Consider the following 22,102-nt stretch of genomic DNA (forward strand, 5'->3'; position numbering starts at 1 on the left):
AGATACTACCGAATATATCCCTAGTAGTCATTTTTGTGGGAAACTCTACGGTCATTACCAAGTAGTCACCCGCCATGGTTGCTTAGTGGCTATGGTGTTGGGCTGCTAAAGACGAGGTCGCGGTATCGAATCCCGGCCACGGCGGCTGCATTTCGATGGGGGAGAGATGCGAAAACACCCATGTACCTAGATTTAGGTGCACCTTAAAAAACCCCCGGTGCTCCAGTTTTCCGGAGTCCCCCACTCCGGGGTGCCCGATAATCAGAAAGTGGTTTTGGCATGTAAAACCCCGTAATTTAAATATTTATGTTGTTGCCAGGGTTGGCACGCAGACTTTTCACCACAGCGCTTCCTATACCACTTTATACAAACATCGCAGGGTTGGACCGTTTTCAACTTGATGATACTGCTACCGTCGGCATTCCTGCTGGTCACGGCGTGTCTGGTCGACGAATCACCGCATTGGCTGCTTGTCAGCCTGCGCTTTGAAGACGCCGAGCGCGTGGCTCTGTACGCGGCGCGATTCAACGACGAGGACACGGACCGCGTGCGCAGGCGCATCGAGTCCATCCGCCACGCAGCCAGGCTCAAGCACCCACGTGGCCGAGGCGCATGGCTGCTGGAGTCTGCCAAGCGTTCGCTGGCTGCTACGTTTATGTGCGGTGGTTTGGCGCGCCGAAGTTTGGTGCTGAGCGTAGCCTGGTGAGTCATGTGTGTGGCCAAACTTAAGGGTAACATTACTGAAATACATACAAAATGATTGCAGGCCTTTATGAACAGACCGCGCGCATAAAGCCAGTTTTACCAAATAAGTGAACCCGCCCCCCCTCAAAAAAAAATCTTGTTTAGCAGCTCCTATGTTATCACATTTTAGGTGACATTTACAGTACTGAATAATAGTGCGCCGAGGGAGCGGTGACTAAGATAAAATGCGCAGAGCACGCACACATATTTATCTTTGATTACGCGCTTATACAACGTGACCATATTTAAGTTTTATGATAACTTGAAAAATAACCTGTTCTAAATAACAGTATTTTATTCCATGAGCTGGATTATTGAGAGAGGCGGACATTACTTCTACGAAAAATCGAAACGCGTATTCAGCTAATACTCGAAGATCCACGATTTATCTCTTGAATTAAATACCTAACGGCACATATTGCAATTTATGGATTGTAGCAGGTGAGTTTACAATGCGTATCTACTTGGAGTTAATTTCCTGAATGACGCCAGTTTAGAGATTTGTGCCAGAAATCTTGTCGTCAAATGCACTATTATTCCACTTACTTTTCTAGCAAAACGCGATTTTATGCATTGAAGAACCAAAGTAACTGAAACGGCCCATGCATGTAATTGTTCCACACATTGGGAAATAATACCTCTAAGCTCGTGTCATCCTGGATATTCTAGTGGATGCGTTTTGCAAACTCATCGGCTGCAATCCATAAATTGCAATATTGCAATTGCAATCCTGAATTGCAATTGACTAAGAAGTTATGCCATTGTTTATTGGTTGAATATAGGTTTAAATTTCTCATACTAGGAAAAGTCTCTACGAATAATTTAGCTCAAGGAAAATAATTATATTATATGCCACAGGCAACCTTTAACATTTCTGTAACACTTCAAAATGATCACCCTGTATCTTTACCCACGTACTTCTTTATCTTGTTTCTCGGGGCTGCTATTCACCCGCTAATCACCTAATGTCATCGCTCCGGGCATTACACGCCTGCATGCAGCGGAACTTTCCCAAATGTTACCGGTTATTTATCATTTATTTATTTACTTATTTATTTTCAATACTGACAGTCTCCTTCCGAGGCCACAGCAGGGGGACGTACAGATTCTACATGCACACATAATAATGACACGTGTACTTATTTTTATCGGGCGACCACGTTTCACCGCCTAACAAATGTCATCGCACAGCGCGGGACGCGCCTGCATGTATCCGATGTTTCTCGAAAGTTATCGATGCTTCTATCAGCTTTCTGTAGTCGCCGAACCTTGTGTTATCTGATTCCATCGCCTGACGCGAATGGTGTAGAACTTTGTCGAAGGCACGCGGGTCCCAACGATTAGTCTGGAACATTCGACGATTGATGTATAAAAGCCGACGCGCTTGACCCGTTGATCAGATTTTCGACGATCGCCGACCGTGTTCGCCGCTATCGTTGTGCTATAAGTGTAGCCTGTTTTTGTGGGCACAGGTTCGCCCAATAAAAGTTAGTTTTGTCTTTCACAGCATTGCTACTGTGTTATTCAACGTCACCACCACGCGACATCTGGTGGAGGTGCGTTTTGTTCATGTACCGGACGCCCCCGATAAGCTCGTGATCCAAGCCCAGACCGCAAAGAGAACACCAACGTAGTCCCGGACCATCGAGCAAGCCGCCGTCTTCAGCAGTTGCCCCCGGAGCACGAACTTCTACCTGAGAAGACCAAGAAGACTGTGGACAGGGCAACCCCAATGGCAGCCCTAGCGTCCCCCATCGTGCTGCAGCAGCCCAGGGAACCACCGACGTTCCGCGGTTCCACATCTGAGGACCCGGAAAGCTGGCTGGAAACGTATGAGAGGGTCACTACGTTTAACAGCTGGGCAAGCGACGACAAGCTGCGACATGTCTATTTTGCATTGGAGGACGCCTCCAGGACGTAGTTCGAGAATGGAGAAGCCACCTTGATGACGTGGGACCTGTTCCGAAGCGGCTTCCTGCAAAAATTTACAAGCGTCGTGCGAAAACAGCGAGCCCAAGCTCTACTGGAGACCAGAGCGCAGCTGCCGAATGAGACGATCGCAACCTTCACTGAGTAAATGAGCCCTCTGTTCCGCCACGCCGACCCGGAAATGTCCGAGCAGAAGAAAGTCCGCCTGCTGAGGCGTGGTGTGAAGTAGGGACTTTTTGCCGGAATGGTACGAAGCCCACTGAAGACCGTCGACGAGTTTCTTCGCGAGGCCACCAGCATCGAGAAGACACTCGAGATGCGAAACCGGCAATACGACCGCCACACGAACTCGACAAACTACGCTGGAATTCAGTCACTGGCCACCGACGACTTCCGCGAGACTATCCGAGCAGTGGTGCGGGAGGAGCTACAGAAGCTGTTCCCATTATAGCCTCAAGTAGCTTCGATTACCGACGCCGTACGTGAGCAGCTCCAACAACAACTCGGAGTAGCCCCTGAATCGCCGCAGCCTCAGCCGCAAGCGATGACCTACGCCACCGTCGCCCGCCGTCGCCAGCCGTTAAGGTCTCCCTCCACGACAGCGTCAGGGCCCCGTAACACCGCAATTTCGTCGACCACCACCGCCGCCGAAAGCACGACCACCCGTCACCCAGCGCAGCTACCCGAGGAAGACAGACGTTTGGCGCGCTCCTGACCACCGTCCGCTCTGCTACCACTGCGGAGAAGCGGGTCACGTTTACCGACGATGCCGACGATGCCCATGTGGGGAGATGGGACTGCGAGGTTTCGCCGTCAACGGTCCGCGCCCGCAGCAAGGTGAACGCCCTCGCGATATCGCCGACTACCTCGCCGCTACTTAGTGGAGCTCTCGACGACCGTCGCGTTTGCCGTCACCAGACCGCTACCTGTCGCCGCAGCGCCGACCATACACTGGCGCAGCCCGGGGCCGGTCAGCAAGCCCGTATTCGGAAAACTAAAAGCAGCAACCGATGGAGGCGCGCTTGCTGTTCGTCGAACAGACGAAGATCCTCCGCCGCCGACGAAGATGCCGAAGAAACTACCTCGACGAAATAACGACACGCCGCCGTCGTGTGGAAACAAAGAATACGACGATGAAAGACAACCTGACGACTTCACATATCAGCCACAGGCCAACGCGACGCAGCCGTGATCCCACGCCAAGACCGAACTGTAATGCAAGACAAAGAACCACCGACCTCGACGTGCTTCTAGAAGGGCACGCAGTTACCGCCTTTGTGGACACAGGGGCTGATTACTCCGTATTGAGTGGACACATCGCCGCCCAGTTGAAGAAAGTTAAGACCGCATGGGAAGAAACTGAAATTCGGACCGCTGGAGGACAACTCATCACGCCGACTGGAATCTGCACGGCAAGACTTACCGTTCGTCACCGCACTTACCCTGCCATCTTCATTATCCTCTAACAGTGCTCACGAGACGTCATTCTCGGCATGGACTTTCTGAACCAACACGGCGCACTCATCGACCTGAAGTCGTAGTCAATAACGCTGTCGGAAGATAAAGCGATACCGCCGGAGAGCCCTCATAGTCACCACGCCTTGAGTGTGCTCGAAGATCAAGTGAGCATCGCGCTTCGCTCCAGCATTGTTATTTCAGTCGGCACCGAAACAACCGCTGACGCAGAAGGCGTCAACGAAGGCGACGAATGTCTACAGCTAGACCGTGAAATTTGCGTTGCAAGAGGGATCGCTCGACTGCATGGAAGGAAAACTGAAGTGTTGCTGGCAAACTTCATCCAGGAGTACAAGCATATCAACAAGGGCACGATGATCGCGTACATCGAGGAAATTCTAGAAACCAGTACTGCGTTTGTTCTCTCACAATCCGCCGCATCTACCCCGACGACCATGGTACTCGAAACAGACTACGACGTTAATCCAAGTCTCCCCGTGATTAAGCAACAGCAGCTCAGAAGTCTGCTCCGACGGTACAAAGGCTGCTTTTCGACGTTATCGAGGATTCGACAAGCACCAGTCGCCAAGCATCGCACAATCACCGAGGAGTGCGCGCGACCACTCCACCACAGCCCTTACCGAGTTTCGCCTCGAGAACTTGAAGCTATAAGAGAACAAGTCGACGAAATGCTGAGCGACGACATCATCCAGCCGTCGAAAAGCCCGTGGGCATCCCATGTTGTCGTGGTGAAGAAAGAGGACCGAACCCTGCGTTTCTGCGTCGATTATCGTCGTCTGAACAAGATCACGAAGAAGGACGTATACGCCCTCCCATGGATAGATGACACATTGGATCGGCTTTGCAACGCTAAACACATCTCGTCGATGGACCAACCCGATTGGGTGACCACGTTTCGCCGCCTAACAAATGTTATCGCACAGCGCGGGACGCGCCTGCATGTATCAGATGTTTCTGGAAAGTTATCGATGCTTCTATCCGCTTTCTGTTGTCGCCAAACCTGATGTTATCTGATTCCATCGCCTGACTCGAATGGTGTAGAACTTTGTGGAAGGCACGCGGGTCCCAACGATTAGTCTGGAACATTCGACGACTGATGTATAAAAGCCGACGCGCTTGACCCATTGATCAAATTTTCGACGATCGCCGAGCGTGTTCGCCGCTATCATTGTGCGATAAGTGCAACCTGCTTCTGTGGGCACAGGTTCGCCCAATAAAAGTTTGTTTTGTCTTTCACAGTACTGCTACTGTGTTATTCAACGTCCCCACCACGTGACAATAATACATTCTCTGTGTTGTCGCTGTTCTTTGTACAATCAAATTGTATCTGCGACGCGAATAGTTTTATACCTTGTGGAAAGTACGAGAACATCAGGTTTTACGCTGGAATCTTCTAGAAGCCATGTATAAATTGCCGACACGCTCGACACACAGGTCAAATTTCCACCGTCGATGCATGTGCTCGCCACTATAGTTCTGTCGAAGTGCAATATTTTTTTTTCGTGCGCGCAGTCTCGCCCAATGAAGACATCGTTTTTGACTTGCCGTTGCGCCTGATTTAATTTTTCACACTCTCTACAAAGTGACAATATACATATTTAGGTTGCTACCAGACAGCTACGTGGCACTTCTGAAGTCACACATCCGCAAAGCTTGACCTGGTATTCAAAATCTTCCTAAAACATCCTTAAACATACCAACCGCTCTCCGCACGTATTGCTCAAGCCAATTGCACCGTACGCATCCCATGCATCACATCCATATGTCAGCCTTCAAATTAGGGTATATTTGCTTCATAAAAGAAAATGTTATTTAGTTAAACATACTGAAGGCCTTCTTTGGCCCAAGCAGCAGGGGTATTACGACAATGAGCCTGAAATGCGAAGAGGCTTTACAACCGCAAGAACAAATATCTACGTCTAATTAACTCTGTCAAAAAGGACACAAATCCAGAACAGAAAAGTAGAAAGCCAAAAACGCAATAGTGCAAAAAGTAGAAGCAGGTTATGCCATGCAGTTACGAAGATTGAGACTACATATTCAACTATAATTTTGTATCGCAAAATGTTCACAAATCAACACATACGTGTGCTGATTTTCAAAAGGTATGCCTGACTACGTGAGATTTTGGTTCAATTAATATTGTCACGTACGAGTTTGTGCTTCTGTGGACGAAATCACGTTGGCAGGTGAAGAGGCGATTGAAATGTCTCGAAGATCGGTTGATGGTGTTACGCTGGTAACTAAGCTACACTTTTGTAACTATATATTCTAAATTCATATATTTTCTCCTCGTAACAAATTGGTGGAGGTGTGGGGTAGTCTTGTCAGAAGCTGGCTCTGGATCTTCGCAGCGTGCGTCACATCAGTCCCACTGTTACGGCTACTGACGATGCCTCCGCCACTCAGACACCAGCGGAAGTAGTGCTTAACCAAGCTACGTCACCCGGGAATCTTCATCGGCATTGGCAAGGTCGACGTTGAAGACTGGCTGACGCCGTATGAGCACGTCGGCAACTGAAACAAGTGGGATGCCACACTTTAGCTGTCCAACGTGATATTTCACTTGGCAGGAACGGCGGAGGTATGGTTCGGGACACTTGAAGCCGACATTAGAAGCTGGGACTTCTGCAAGGAAAAGCTACGCGATCTTTTTGTGTGACGTCAAACGGAGAACAAGCTAGAGCTAGCGTCTCGTGGCCAGGTATCAACTGAGTCGTACGTGATTTATATTCAAGACGTTCTGGCTCTGTACAGTAAAACGCACGCGGACATGCTGGAGGCCGGTAAGGTCGGACACATCTTGAAGAGCATCGCGGACGATGAGTTCGACCTCCTGCTTTGCAGGAACTGCTCAACCGTTCAGTCCATCATTAACGAATGCCTGAATTTTGAGCAAGCGAAGAGCAAACACATCGTACAACGCTTCGACCGAATTCCGAATACGGCTGCCACTTCCTCCTGCAACGACCCACCGGCGTCACACAACGATCATCCGGCGTCACATCCGCCTACAACGCCAAGCTTGACACAGGTCATCTGTCACGAACTTGAGGCAACGGCTCCAAGTTCTCAGTGTCCCCATACGCATGACAACATGACCATCTCGCTGATTCAAGCCGTTGTCCGCCAAGAAATTGCAAACATGGACATCCAGCCAGTTGTCCACCCAGGTCCCACCCTTAACGCTCCTGTTATTGCCTCTGCTGCCTCTCGACAGTTGTTCCCGAATCTCTATCGGAACCCCTCTGAGCGGCGAACACCGGATAACAGGCCAATTTGCTTTGCTTGCTCCCAGGTTGGCGACATCTCCCTCCACTGCCATGTAGCCGCTGGTACTCCTTGCCTCGACCATATGCTGATCGCCGCTTCGACCGAGACCCTCGGGCTCTATCGCCCCTCACTGAACCATACCATGCCGGCCTTCCCTCTCAGGGATACACCACTAGCCGCTCGCCCTCACCTCAACGCCGTCAGTCGCGTTCGCCACACGTCGACGTCCCTCGTCCCCGTCCTACGCTGGCCGTTTCTCGGGAGACTAAGCAATGCCACCCCCGGAGGTGAGGCTGCATTGACGACTCGGACTGCGAAATTTCTGCTGACATCTGCTCCTCCACCGAACCCCGTTCAAATTTTTGTTGATGATGTACCCGTTCAAGCCCTAATTGATATTGGCGCTCAGGTGTCGGTTATGTGATCAGATCTTAGTAGCCATCTCCGTAAAGTCCTGACAGCTGCCGAGTCGCCTGCCGTCTGAGTAACTAATGGTAGTACAAAAGCCGTGATGGGATTATGCGCCGCCCATGTTACCATTGCCGGCCGTCCAGTATTAGTCTCGTTCACTGTACTGGCCGAGTGTTCCCCCGAAGTGATTCTTGGAATTGACTTTCCACTGCACAGTCTGCACTTATTCACTGTGGAACCGGCACCCTTCGCCTTGAACTGTCCCATTACTTTGCCGACCCTACCGATGACCACAAGTCCCGGCTTCGTTCTACTGAATTTGTTCGAATGCAACCTGATGCTGCGACTTACCTCCTCATGGAGCCTTCTCAACACTTCGCGATAGTCCTTGCGTGGTGTCCCGACTTTGCGACATCCTCCTGGCCAGTCAAATAGCACTACCAAGCTCAATTGAACCTCTTGTCAACAATAAAGCGTGGCTACCCCTTCTGTCATGATGACCAGGAAGTCGAAAGCTTCTATGAAGACGTGGAATCGGCGGAGGGTAGAGTGAAAACTAAATACACTATACTAATGGGCGATTTTAATGCCAACGTAGGCAAGAAGCAGGCTGTAGACAAGGCAGTGGGGGAATATGGCATAGGCACTAGGAATAGCAGGGGAGAGTTATTAGTAGAGTTTGCGGAACAGAATAATATGAGGATAATGAATACCTTCTTCCGCAAGCGGGATAGCCGAAAGTGGACGTGGAGGAGCCCGAACGGCGAGACTAGAAATGAAATAGACTTCATACTCTGCGCTAACCCTGGCATCATACAAGATGTGAACGTGCTCGGCAAGGTGCGCTGCAGTGACCACAGGATGGTAAGAACTCGAATTAGCCTAGACCTGAGGAGGGAACGGAAGAAACTGGTACATAAGAAGCCGATCAATGAGTTAGCGGTAAGAGGGAAAATAGAGGAATTCCAGATCAAGCTACAGAACAAGTATTCAGCTTTAACTCAGGAAGAGGACCTTAGTGTTGAAGCAATGAACGACAATCTTGTGGGCATCATTAAGGAGTGTGCAATGGAAGTCGGTGGTAACTCCGTTAGGCAGGATACCAGCAAACTATCGCAGGAGACGAAAGATCTGATCAAGAAACGCCAATGTATGAAAGCATCTAACCCTACAGCTAGAATAGAACTGGCAGTACTTTCGAAGTTAATCAACAAGCGTAAGAAAGCTGACATAAGGAAGTATAATATGGATAGAATTGAACATGCTCTCAGGAGCGGAGGAAGCCTCAAAACAGTGAAGAAGAAACTAGGAATTGGCAAGAATCAGATGTATGCGTTAAGAGAGAAAGCCGGCAATATCATTACTAATATGGATGAGATAGTTCAAGTGGCGGAGGAGTTCTATAGAGATTTATACAGTACCAGTGGCACCCACGACGATAATGGAAGAGAAAATAGTCTAGAGGAATTCGAAATCCCGAAGGTAACGCCGGAAGAAGTAAAGAAAGCCTTAGGAGATATGCAAAGGGGGAAGGCAGCTGGGGAGGATCAGGTAACAGCAGATTTGTTGAAGGATGGTGGACAGATTGTTCTAGAGAAACTGGCCACCCTGTATACGCAATGCCTCATGACCTCGAGCGTACCGGAATCTTGGAAGAACGCTAACATAACCCTAATCCATAAGAAAGGGGACGCCAAGGACTTGAAAAATTATAGACCGATCAACTTACTGTCCGTTGCCTACAAAGTATTTACTAAGGTAATTGCAAATAGAATCAGGAACACCTTACACTTCTGTCAACCAAAGGACCAGGCAGGATTCCGTAAAGGCTACTCAACAATAGACCATATTCACACTATCAATCAAGTGATAGAGAAATGTGCAGAATATAACCAACCCTTATATATAGCTTTCATTGATTACGAGAAAGCGTTTGATTCAGTCGAAACCTCAGCAGTCATGGAGGCATTACGGAATCAGGGTACAGATGAGCCATATGTAAATATACTGGAAGATATAGCTGAAGGACTGAAGTGTTGAAGAACCGGTCGTGACGTCAGCAGGAACTTCAACTGACGAAAAGAAGAGTCGCACTCCGGAGTCCACTCAAAGGGGGTGTCCTTTCGTAGCAGGCATGTCAGCGGATACGCAACGTCGGCGAATTTAGGAATAAATCGGCGGAAATAGGAACAAAGCCCCAGAAAACTACGGAGCTCCTTGACACAGCGCGGTGCACTGAACGCTTCAACGGCTGCTGTTTTCTGGGGATCAGGGCGGATGCCATCCTTGTCGACGAGGTGCCCAAGCACAAGGGTTTGGCGGTCTCCGAAGTGGCATTTCTTAGAGTTTAAAACTAGACCAGCGTTTCTGATGCAGTTCAGGACAATATCCAGACGCGAGTTGTGTTCGCTGAAGGTGCGGCCAAAGATGACGACGTCGTCGAGATAGCACATGCAGATGTTCCACTTCAAGCCACGCAATACAGTGTCCATAAATCTCTCGAAAGTTGCCGGAGCGTTGCACAATCCAAATGGCATCACATTAAATTCGAAGAGCCCGTCAGGGGTTACAAAGGCAGTCTTCTCCTTGTCGTCAGGATGCATCGGAATTTGCCAATAGCCGGATCGTAAATCTACTGAGGAAAAGTAAGAGGCGGAATGGAGGCAGTCTATTGCGTCATCAATACGTGGGAGTGGGTACACGTCCTTTTTTGTTACAGCATTCAAACGGCGATAGTCGACGCAAAATCTCCAAGATCCATCTTTTTTTTTAACAAGAATCACTGGAGCTGCCCACGGACTTGCTGACTCTTGTACGACTCCCTTTTTCATCATTTCGTGCACTTGTTCGTTGATAATCTGGCGCTCTGATGGTGAAACACGATATGGCTTTTGTCTAATCGGATTTGCCGAACCCGTGTTGATGGTATGGCGCGTTCGAGACGCAGGGATTGCAGGTATGTTGTCCTTCTGCGCAAAGTCGAATACCGAAACGTGCTTCGAAAGCACACCCACTAACGTTCGGCGTTCACTCGTGCTGAGCGATTTATTGACCATCGACAAAAGGGCCGTTTCCGAACTGTGGCCGTCAGGTTCTTCCGACACATCTGGAAGTTGAGCCACTGATAAGGACGCGTGTTCCCTGGCGAAGGCTAATTTCATGCCGTCAGATAGTATAACGGGCTCCTTAGAACAGTTTACGGTCCATAAGCCAGTGCGTCCGCCTTTGATCGACACCACACAATGTGGAACCAAAACATTCTTCTTCATACAGTTAAAGTGCATCGGTTCTACGGTAGCTTCGAAGCAGTCGGAATCGGCGCCGCAACAGACAACGGGAACGCAAACGGTAGATGATGCAGGTATGACCGTATCACCACAAACACACCGTGTAGTTTCGCGATCTACAGGGTTCTCCAGGAGTCCTGATGGAATCCTACCACTTAAGAATACTTTTCCGGTGCGGCAGTCGACAGTAGCACCACACTCCCGCAAGAAGTCCATGCCGAGAATAACATCATGGGTCGACCGAGGAATAATTACGAACTCTGTCGTAATAACATGGCCTCCCAAAAATACCTCAGCACTACACACACCAATAGGTCGCAACGGCTCACCACTCACTCCACAGAACTTTGAATCTTCGTCCCATTTAAACAAAACCTTTCGCCCTAACACGTGTTTAAACGAGACACTCATGACCGAAATTGTTGCGCCTGTGTCCACCAGAGCCATCACAGGGACATTATCTACAAGCACGCGCACTTTGTTTTTCAGCATCAACACAGGAGGTATTTCTGTCAGTAGCACGTCTCCAGCGACCTCACCTCCATCGGCCGCGCTAGCTAGTTTTCCGGTGACGAAGGGGACGCGGTGCGACGCAGCGGTGAGGGAGAACGGGGAGCACGACGTTGCGGTGGGGGTGTCAAACTTCTGTCAGATGCTGGGGAGCGATTCCGGGAGCTGCTCGGCCAATCCTCGTCGCCAGACGATACGTGTGCTGGCCACGGGGCACCGTGTGGCCGTTCGGAGGGCCGAAAAAACTCTGACGGCTGGCCATACCACGTGGTTATACGCTGGTTGCAAAACCGCGATATATGACCCGGGACACCACAGGAATAACACACCGGGAGAGGTCTAAACCTTGGTCGTTCGTCGATGAAGCGGATATTATCATTTTCCCGCGTGTAGTGGGTTGGTTCGTGGCGAGTGTCACGACGATACATCGGGCGTCGAGAAGGCGTGCGCTGAGTGCGTTGGTCATAGCGCGGAGTCGGCGGGCGTGTTGTCATCCTCGACTGTGGGGCTGCACTGTACTCCACGGCCGCTGCGGTAACCATCGGTTGCCAAGGGGCCGAATGTGGCGCCGTCATAGCCTCACGTGACGTGTACACGCCATGGTGGTCACCAGTGGAATGCGACAACCCTTCGCGGCGGGAAAGTTCCTCGCGAACAAGCTGTCGGATGGTCGAAGGAAGGTCGAGGCAAGGACTCGTGTCCACACTGGCAACCGTCGTAACGTTTGCCACCCGACCAAACTTTGGCGCAATCCGACGCATCTTTAGCGTTTCAAAAGTTCTGCAGTGCCGTATGACATCGGACACAGAACTGAGGCTCTCCTTTCCAATTAGAAAATTGTACACATCCTCAGCCACTCCTTTCAGCAAATGCCCAACTCTATCTTCTTCCGACATGCGAGCATTGACCACCTTGCACAGCTTTAACACTTCTTCGATGTATGTTGTGCATGTCTCACCTGGTAGCTGCGCCCGTTGCGACAGTGTCTGCTCCGCACGCTTTTTTTTGGCGACTGAGTCCCCAAAACACGCCTTTAACTCGTCAACAAAATGGTCCCACGTCGTAAGCGCGTCCTCGTGGTTCTCATACCACACGAGGGCGGTATCGGTCAGGGAGAACACCACGTTGGTGAGCTGAGCGGTTGCATCCCACCCGTTGGATTTGCTCACTCGGTTGTAGTGGACGAGCCACTCGTCGGCATCTTCCCCCGCTTTGCCTCCGAAGGTGGGTGGAACTCGGTAGTATGGCAGCGGACTGCTAGGCGCTGCCCTCGGAGTGGCTCCTTCTGCTGGCATGTCGAAGATGGTCACGACTGATGGCGGGAGGCCGGCAAGTCGACGGCTTCGACGAAGCTGCGGCAGTGATGGTTCCGTTGTTGTCGCCAATGCCATGGCCGCTTGCATCAGTGCGAACTCCAGTGTAGGCATGCCGATTAAAATGAACCAACACGAGTGGATTGATAAAGCGACTGATAAGCGTGGAAAATGCTGGATCCTGGTCGGGTCACCAACAAAAAGTGGCGTACTTTTTGAGGTCGTCTGTGAGAGGACGAGCGACTTCGGCAAAGTTCTGGATAAATCGACTATAACAGGATTACAGCCCTAGGAAGCGTCGGACATCGCTACAAAAGCGCGGAAGTGGAAACTTACCTACGGCACAAATTTATCAACATCAGGCAGGACTCCAGCAGCGTCAACCAAGTGACCAAGTACTCATATTTGGCGCTGGCCGAAATGGTATTTTGCAGAATTGAGTTGTAGGCCAGCTCGTCGAATTACACCCACAGACAAACGAAATTACCGAGCGTCTCAACCGTACACTCACGGACACGCTCTCCATCAATGCGTGTCCCGTAATCACCGGGATTGGAACTGCTCTTCCGCCTTCGTGACATTTGCATACAATTCGTCGCGTCACGATATTACTGGCTATTCTCCGTTCTATCTACTCCATGGCCCTGATCTACCCTTGTCTCTTGACTTGCTGCTCCCTTCCGATGCCAACACTACCACGTTCGACGCTCACGTTGCCATTGTTCGCGCGGCGACATCACGTCGCCTTGCCTGTGATCGTCTTCTGGCGTCTTAGACAATCCAAAACCATCATTACGACAGTCGTCGTCGTTACGCTGATTTCAGCCGTGGACCAATTGACCTGCTTTGGTTACCCTCCCATCGCGTCGCCCTCTGCGAAAAACTGCTGCCGCGATACGTCTGGCCGTACCGAGTTCTTCGCGATGTCACCAGCCTCACATGGGATATATCACCTGTGACTTCGACGTCTTCTACCCCACCAAGAATTGATATCATGCAAGTTCGAGACTGAAGCCCTATAACTCGCACGCTGATTCGACGCCCTAAAAAGTAACAAGATGATGCTTCTGCCACCGGGGGTTAATGTCACGTACGAGTTTGTGCCGCTGTGGACCAAATGACCTTGGCAGGTGAAGAGGAGTTTGAAGTGTCTCGAATATCGGTTGATGCAGTTACCCTGGTCACTGAGCTACACTCTTTGAACTGTATATATTGTAAATATATATATTTTCTTCCGTAACACTATTTTCTAACGCTTAACCAAACGTCCACTATACTGTTCGGTGCCAGTGGTGTATTATAGAGGCGAAAGACCTAAGTCACTGCTCGTAAACAAGTATAGCAGGCTAATGAAGTCAGTTTCTTACGCCATATTATGTGTAAATATATCAACCTACAAGTCTCAAAGGGACAGCCTCAGTTAGTTTATGCTGACAAAGCATTTGTGGAGAACTACAGTTTTCGTATGATGTGAATGAGCAAAATATAAGAGAAAACGAAGCTACTTTTCATTTTTTTAATTATAGGGTTGAAGCTGCAGGAAAGCACGTGAGCAGGCCGTCACAAATTTACAGTATATTTTCGTATTTAGGCCATTGTTCCACAGAAAAACTTCACGATAGTTGCTGTGTTATACTCTTGGCTCTTTTAGACTGCAATGAAAATATATTTTTGGAGATGAAAATTTAGCGTGTCCCTAACAGTTTACTACTGAATTTACAAGGTTACCGTGTGCTATTGCGGGAACATATAGGTGGCACCTACAGTCATCTCTCGTATCTTTCTTTAGTTTTTTCTGGTTTGTCAAGTGCCTTTCGCGGTAAGAGTGCATGTTTAGTTAATGTCACAGGATAATATACTTAAAGAGATATTCGTGCGGACGCAACATTCATATGGCGACCAGCGAAGCTGTTTACGCGCATACATGGGCTGCATAGACGAGCTGCATACATTATGAAATCATACATTTTTTTTTTTCATACGCAACCAAACTACGCCGACACAAGTGCCGCCACGGTCACCGCATCTCCCATGCATGTGCCGTAACCGCTGCCGTAGCCGCGGCGGCACCTTACGACGCGCGTATGTTGATATATTATTACCGCTCCTGTCTAGGTCCTGATGTGTACCGACAGTATCTGATAATAAATAAATAAATAATAACCACAGAAGAGCAGGCCACGTGCCCAGGCGCCATCTCCGCATCCTTTTGTCCTTTCAGTAATTGTCAAGTTGAATTTAAAACTGGGGGAGGCGGCGCGAAGAGGTAGCCGACGTGGCCACTGCTTATTTATGCCGGCCAGCCATAGTTTGGAGGGATAAAGGGAGCGACAGCTACCGCCGCCACTCAGGTCGAGCGCACTAGTCCGTTCCATTGTGGCGCTACGCGCACGTCAGCCCATGTTAGTCACTAGCTCAGGAGGCGATAGTCGAGTCCCTACAAAACAAATAAAGTGCGTGAGGGCCAGCTTGCTATACGAAGTGCATTTTCTAGTATACTTATCTAGCGTTTCTCTTATAGCTCCGAATTTATGCGGTTCTTTTTAGACCCAAGATAATAAACTCATTTTTTTGGAACGGGCGGAGTGCTTGAGGCCTGGTTCTTCTCAGCCGCGGGTCGGCACAGCTATTGTACTATCTCCGGGATCGCATCACACGTTCCTCTCCACACGCCGTGATACCGACCTAAACCGGCTAGGGTACCCCCCTGGGAACTCATGCAGGGGATGCGTACAGAGGCTAGAGGTAAACAGCTTTTCTGTAGTAAAATTATATCCCTGACGATTTTTATACACCTAATGCGAATATTGAGCACTGTTGTTTAGGTGTTTTCGATTCGCGATATGTGGTGTCAAAGAATTTCATTCGGAACGACAGGGCGGCGGCGCTGAGCCGGGCAGCTCGTTTAGCGGCAGCGGTACACGAAGCATTTGAGCCGGTTGCGCCGCCTTTGTTTAGCTTGAAACGCGAACACGGGAACGTGGGGTTCGCGCGGAGTGCATTCTCTAGCGCCGGCGGCACCGTGGACGAAGTAGCGCATGCGCAGTGGGCCCGAAGCCTCAGTCAGCGCTTTGTTTCCCCGCTCGCTCCACGCCTGATTGCCAGGCATGCCATACGCCGGGATTTCCACCTCACGCTTTCGCCATACCCTCCTTCGCTTTTCTCTTCACACGTCTTCGCCCTAGCCGCTTGTTTCATGCACCGCTGTGCGCGGCGTTTTCTCTCACCTTTCGCTGTTCTCCCTCGCTCAGCTACAACTAAAGCGCAAGCTGCGCGCAGAGCGGTCGCTTAAGGGCTGCGCTCTAAATGCTCGCAGTATCGCGCGAAAGGCAAATCATCCATGGGATGATCGCAAATTAGTAGACAGCCATACCAATAACGATTGTAGATTTATCGCCCGTGTGAAGTCGTAAACTTTCGCTTAATAAATTCGCAAGCATGGTGTCACGCGCAGCGGCAACCTTAAATACATCTTACTTGAGGAGCACGGACACTCGCTGTGAAAACGCTGGCGCGAGAAAGAGCGGCAGCAGCAGCGAGCGCATTGGCCTTCATGCTTCCCCTCGCTTGAACACGAACTAAGTGGCCTTAACACAGAGCACAAAAACGAGTGAACCCACGGCGCGCCTAGACCATGTATTCACCGCAAATCGCTTTCTAGATAAGGCCATGGCCGAGCTCAGCCGCGCCGTACGCAGCCACCGCCGATGTAGACCACTCCCCCCGTCCTAGCCCACCCGGTGCCTTGTGCGCGGTGAAAGACGGCGCGCTTCCTCCCCACATGCCTCCTTTGCACGCGCGAGATCAAGCCATCGCCCTCAGTCTACCTTTGCACCTACAGCATACAGCGCGCAGCCACGGTGTTATCGCACTTTGACTTTTAGAGAACGTGTTGACTACGCCGACGGTGACGACGAAGGCAGAAGTGCGCCTGGAGTGTCCATGTAATTGCTATCTCAATAAAATGTTCGCTCTTAAATGTCCATATAGGGGTTCCCGGGGTTTACTCGGTACAACTATAGATATTTCAAGTGTGCGCTCGTCGCAGGTTCACATTGTACCTGATCTACTACGGCGGAGTGGCAACCGATCACAAGTCAGTGAGCCACAGCTACGAGCTTTCCAAATGGGTCGTGGTGACCGGAAATGCGCCAGCAATGGCGGTCGCCTACTTCCTGGTGAAACACCACGACCGCCTGGCCTCTGCCGTCATGGTGATGTCCACGGTGGCAATAGCGCTAGCGGTTCAGTCTGCACTGGTGGCGTTTGACCTGTCGCTGCCGCTTGCTGTACTCATCATGTGGATGAAGCTGCTGCTGAACATCACCTACGTCGTGCTATGCGTGCAGACGGTCGAGATGTTCCCGACAGAAGTGCGGAGCGTGAATCGTATTTGGTTCTTCTTAACTCTTTAAATGTATTCGCATCATGGTTTGGGGCTTACTTCAAAAAAGAATAACCCCTTCTCATTCTGTGGCCTACTACTTTAGATATTTGTATTTTTAAGGAAAGGGTATGAATACCGATGCTGATATTGCTGCGTAGTGAAACCAAAGAAAGTTTACCGTGTACTAGTACTTTATGACTAACTTTAACAGTAGCGGCAAGTCTAAACTATGGGGATGATAAACTTTATTGAAAGGGGGAAGGGTAAAGAGGGACGTGGCTGAGGGTTTGGGCTCAAGTAAGGCCCCGGGCCTGCTTGGCCTTTTCCGCACAGTCTACCAGTTCAAGTTGTCTGTCGATGTCCCCGGAACTGAGCCAGGCCAGTCAAAACTATAGTGCCCGCAGTGTTCTCCTCGGATAAAAGCAAAGATATTTTTGCGACTGAATCCAGATTCTTTTATCAAAGTGGATGTTTCACTAATTATGTTAAAAGCCCAGCGCATAGTAGTGCTTACTTCTTTCACGCGCGGGAATACAGTTGTCCTGTACGTTTTCGGTACATATAGCAATATTCTTTTACTAACTATACTGCAATAAATATTAGTGAAACAGTTGTGTCGATAATAATAGGTGATTGAATAAGCAACATATCTTAATTTTCTTAAGTTCCGCCAGCTTTGAACCTGACCAAATTAAAGTTGTATAATAATTCTCTGAATATCCGCATCCTCTTCAGCCACTGTAATATCTGTCGAACTCATACTGGCGGATAAGTTCGAAAATTGCCTCATTAAATTATTTTACTAATTCCGCGAAAAGAAAGCTTCATATATAAATATGGGGAGCTGAAAGGAAAGCATCCCTTCTGAATGTGACGATTTCTCATAAATCCAGCTAAAAAATTTCGTGGAATTAATTTCAATAAAATTCATTTAGTAAAAGTACGTGCTGTGTTAAAGAGTTGGTCTTCGTGGACTTTCCAGGTTCGTAGTGTCGGCTTCTCGGGCGCCTACATGTGGGGTCGGCTGGGTGCCACGTCTGCCAGCGCCGTTAAGGACATTGAGGAGCACCTAACCGGAAGCGCCAAGGCTCTCCCGCTGGCGTTTTCTGCTCTGGGTTTGGCTCTGTCATCTCTGCTCCTGCTGACGCTTGATAATGAAGGGCCCCCTGAAGCGTCAATGATGGCGATGATGTGGCACGACGAGACGAAAAGAGAACAACGCTGACGCCGCCTAGTGCCCTTGGGCACTCGCGAATGACATTTCTGGTGTATCATCCCTATCGAGCACTGGTAACTGTGTGCATGTGTCTAGTGTTACTGTTTGCCGTATGTTTGCTGTCAATGCGCCATTATAGAGATCACAAATTGATGCCAGATTGTAAATATATTAAGCTTCTTTAGTAGTTTTAGATATCACGATATTGGCAATTTTTATCTGCCTGGTTCTTCCTTTGCGTTTAGCGAATCTTTAATCTCATGGAAGATAAATTGCACCATCACAAATAACTTCTGGACGAGTCACTGCTTAAGTTTCGTAATTTACACGGCCGGGAAGACATTAGGTTGCAATTGTGATGTGATTCTTCTTCAGTTATAGTAATTTCGCTACAAATAGTGTCATAATGATGAAGCCGCCATGGTCTTTACAATTATTAGTGAGGCATAAAAGTATCGAAAGCAATAAGCGAACGAACCACATGACTATGAACATAAACCAGAAGGCCAACTAACGATAGAAGATCACCCGTATTTTCAATCACCGAAGCAAAAGTCCTGATGATTACCTCTACAGCGGAAATAAATTGCTCTTAATGTTCTGTGCCGCTAAAAAATGGGAAGTCTCCTTCAGGTCAGAGGTCTATGTGTGTTTGGTCAAGACAATAAGCTTGTTGCACGTGTTTCACACCATTTCTTCTCATGCGGAAATACTCAAATATACATAACCTACTGAGCTGGCAATTTGTAGAGCCCTCGTCTGCGAAACCACCAGCAAAGCGAGAAGGAATCTCTGGAAGCATCAAAACACATAAATTATTTGTGAAAAAGCACCTCATTCAGAAGTACCTACATCGAATTTACCGGGAGTCATTAATGAACCTACAATGCTTGCGTTACTTTCTACAATGACAACACAAATTCCATCAAAGTTGTGTTCGAGACAAAGAAAATGCCTGCGCGCCGGGTGTGCTGCTTCTGGTACAACCAAACATTCGCCCAGGAACGAGACTGTCATTTTGCCGCTCTCGTGTCGGATACGTTAAAAATATGACTAGAGGGAAGTTTTGTGCCCATCTGTAAAGAAGGTGAAAGTGTTCAATGATAATAACCACATGAGTTTGCCTCAACGTTGTGGTACTCGCAACGCGCTTCTCTCTGACGTTGCCTATCCGAAATTTGCACGAAATAATTGCGTTATGCCGTCAACAATTCTCAATAATTACTCATGAGCGCCGAGACAATATTACACTATAAATACTAGAAAATTTTGATAGATAAAGCGTAAATAAGGACATCAAAGAACATGTGAAACCACAGCTGTAGGAGTTACACAAGTTCATGTAGTAACCATAGTAGCTTGGAGTTACCAGTGCCACTTCTTTCTGTAGTGATGCTTGTTCGAAACTTCATGCCTCGTGCTATCACCGAAGAGCATCGTTCCTCCATTTCCAGTCACTGCTGCTGGGGGGAGTTTGACACCCTTCACCGCATGACTACTTACAATCAGCGCTTACAAATCGATACTTCTGTATACAGATAATTTCTATCACCTTTATTGTGATTAGCATTCTCTGCCACTGCAGAAGTATCGAGTATAGCTATCTAGCCTCCTACACTGACGCTGAGAACCACGCTGTCTGCTAGCTTGGGCCAATAGTCATGCGCGCGTGGTCGCTATACCATTGTGCTACTTTGTGGTACTATACCACAACCATTGTGGTACTATACCATTGTGGTACTAGGACTCTCGTCATTCCGTCATAGTCATGCCATCGTCATCATAGTCAATGTCATCCTCTTGTGTTCATGCAGTCTCGTCATAATACCTTCATCATTCCATCGCCGTCATTTTTTCATCATCACGACGTCATTGCATCGTTTTAATGCGGCCGTTTTCACGCCATGGTCGTGACTGCCTAGTCGTCATTCAGCCTTTGTTATGCAATTGCTTTCATGCCATCGTTGTGACGCTGTTGTAGTTTCATCGTCACGTTCCAGCTGCTTCATCTGATTCTCCTCATACCGTAGTCATCCCACCATCACCGCCAGGCTATCATTCTCACACACTCGTCTTCATTCTGTGTATTAGTATTGGCACGATTCCGGCACTTTGATTCCGTCCATCCATCCATCCATCCATCCATCCATCCATCCATCCACCCATCCATCCATCAATCCACCCATCCATCCGTCCATCCATCCATCCATCCGTCCATCCATCCTTCAATCCATCCGTTCATCCGTCCGTCGGTCCGTCTGTTCTGTTACACCTTCAGATTGACCCATGTTGTCTACCAGCTTGAACCTCGATATGTGCTCATTGTCGCGATGCCTTCGTGTTCGTCCCATCGCCGCTATTGCAAGTTTCCTGCTCCGGCTCTTATTATGCTCTCATAGTCAAGCATTTGTCATCATACCGGTTTCGTCTTTCATCGACGTCATTCGGTCTTCGTGAATTCATGGTAATCTCCCAGTGGTCAATATACTGCATTGTAATGATTCCGCGGCTATTAAGGCGCCATCGTCATTGCTTCGGCGTCATCGCAATGCCATCATGCCTTTGTCACCACGGTGCCATATTTATGCTGTCGTCTTCAGTTGAGAATCATTATGTTGTTGTCATGATGCCGTGGTCATCGGTCATCTTACCGCCTTTGCTTATTCATTGACTTCATTAATTCTTCTTGATGCAATCCTTGTAAGTGTGCCGTCAACAAACCATCGTCTTCAAGACGTCATGGCGATGGCCACCCTTGGCGACCAAGCCTCATTGCAAAATGCGCCGATCGCCGCGACAGAGACTGTCTTAAATAATTAAATCAACTAACCTCTCGGAATGACCACTACAGATTGGGAATAAAGTTGTCTTCTACAATGCAGCGTGCCAATACATTCCTTGAATGCTAGTCACTCTAGCATGAGCAGTTATCGGGAGTTGCGCTGTGACGAAATTGTTTTCGAGCATGCAGGGTGTTTGTAATTTGTGTAGCCAATATTTCTTGCAAAACCGCTCCGATTTTTGCCTTGTGATATTTCAAAACTCGCTCGTTACCCGCCGTGGTTGCTTAATGGCTATGCTTTTGAGCTGCTGCGTACGAGGTCGCGGGATCGAATGCCGGCCATGGCGACCGTATTTCAATGGAGGCGAACTGGGAAAACACTTTTCTACTTAGATTTAGGTGCACGTTAAAGAACCCCAGCTGGTCAAAGTTTCCTGAGTTGTCAACTACGGCGTGCCTCATAATCAGAAAGTGGTTTTGGCACGTAAAACCCCATAATTGTTTTAAAAACTCAGTCCTTAATCGACGGAGTCTTATAAGTCTTGAAAGAGCTCAGGAAAAGACCATGCCCTTCGCTATGTTCTTAGCAAGACTGCCAGTGACCAGGCTGTGTTGTCGATATTTTATTTGAACTTCAAATAAAGGCACCCCACTCCTAGAGTTACAACGTCGCTGTGGTAGCGAAGTAGCACAGTGGCAAATGAAGTTACGCAGCTAAAGTGGGCAGCGTGGGTGAAATCCATGTGGCCGAGGTCCCATTTCGATGGAGAGAAA

General features: G+C 48.9%; 1 protein-coding gene across 1 annotated transcript; it reads left to right on the forward strand.

Annotated features, from left to right (window-relative positions):
• Positions 1-393: 393 nt before the first annotated feature.
• On the forward strand, positions 394-19,539 carry LOC142564899 (uncharacterized). Its single transcript, XM_075676101.1, has 3 exons — positions 394-702; positions 16,992-17,316; positions 18,313-19,539. The coding sequence occupies exons 1-3, from the start codon at positions 401-403 to the stop codon at positions 18,553-18,555; spliced, it is 870 nt and encodes a 289-aa protein (XP_075532216.1). The 5' UTR covers positions 394-400; the 3' UTR covers positions 18,556-19,539.
• The last annotated feature ends 2,563 nt before the right edge of the window (positions 19,540-22,102 follow it).

The sequence above is a fragment of the Dermacentor variabilis genome, chromosome 11 (genome assembly GCF_050947875.1).
Source record: "Dermacentor variabilis isolate Ectoservices chromosome 11, ASM5094787v1, whole genome shotgun sequence".
Taxonomy (NCBI): Eukaryota; Metazoa; Arthropoda; class Arachnida; order Ixodida; family Ixodidae; genus Dermacentor; species Dermacentor variabilis.

Excerpts from the sequence above, each read along its gene's own strand:
- LOC142564899 (XM_075676101.1), top strand. The coding sequence starts at position 401 with ATGATACTGCTACCGTCGGCATTCCTGCTGGTCACGGCGTGTCTGGTC. Across the intron at positions 703-16,991 it reads TTGGTGCTGAGCGTAGCCTG|GTTCACATTGTACCTGATCT; the intron begins GTGAGTCATGTG and ends CGCTCGTCGCAG. Across the intron at positions 17,317-18,312 it reads TCGAGATGTTCCCGACAGAA|GTTCGTAGTGTCGGCTTCTC; the intron begins GTGCGGAGCGTG and ends TGGACTTTCCAG.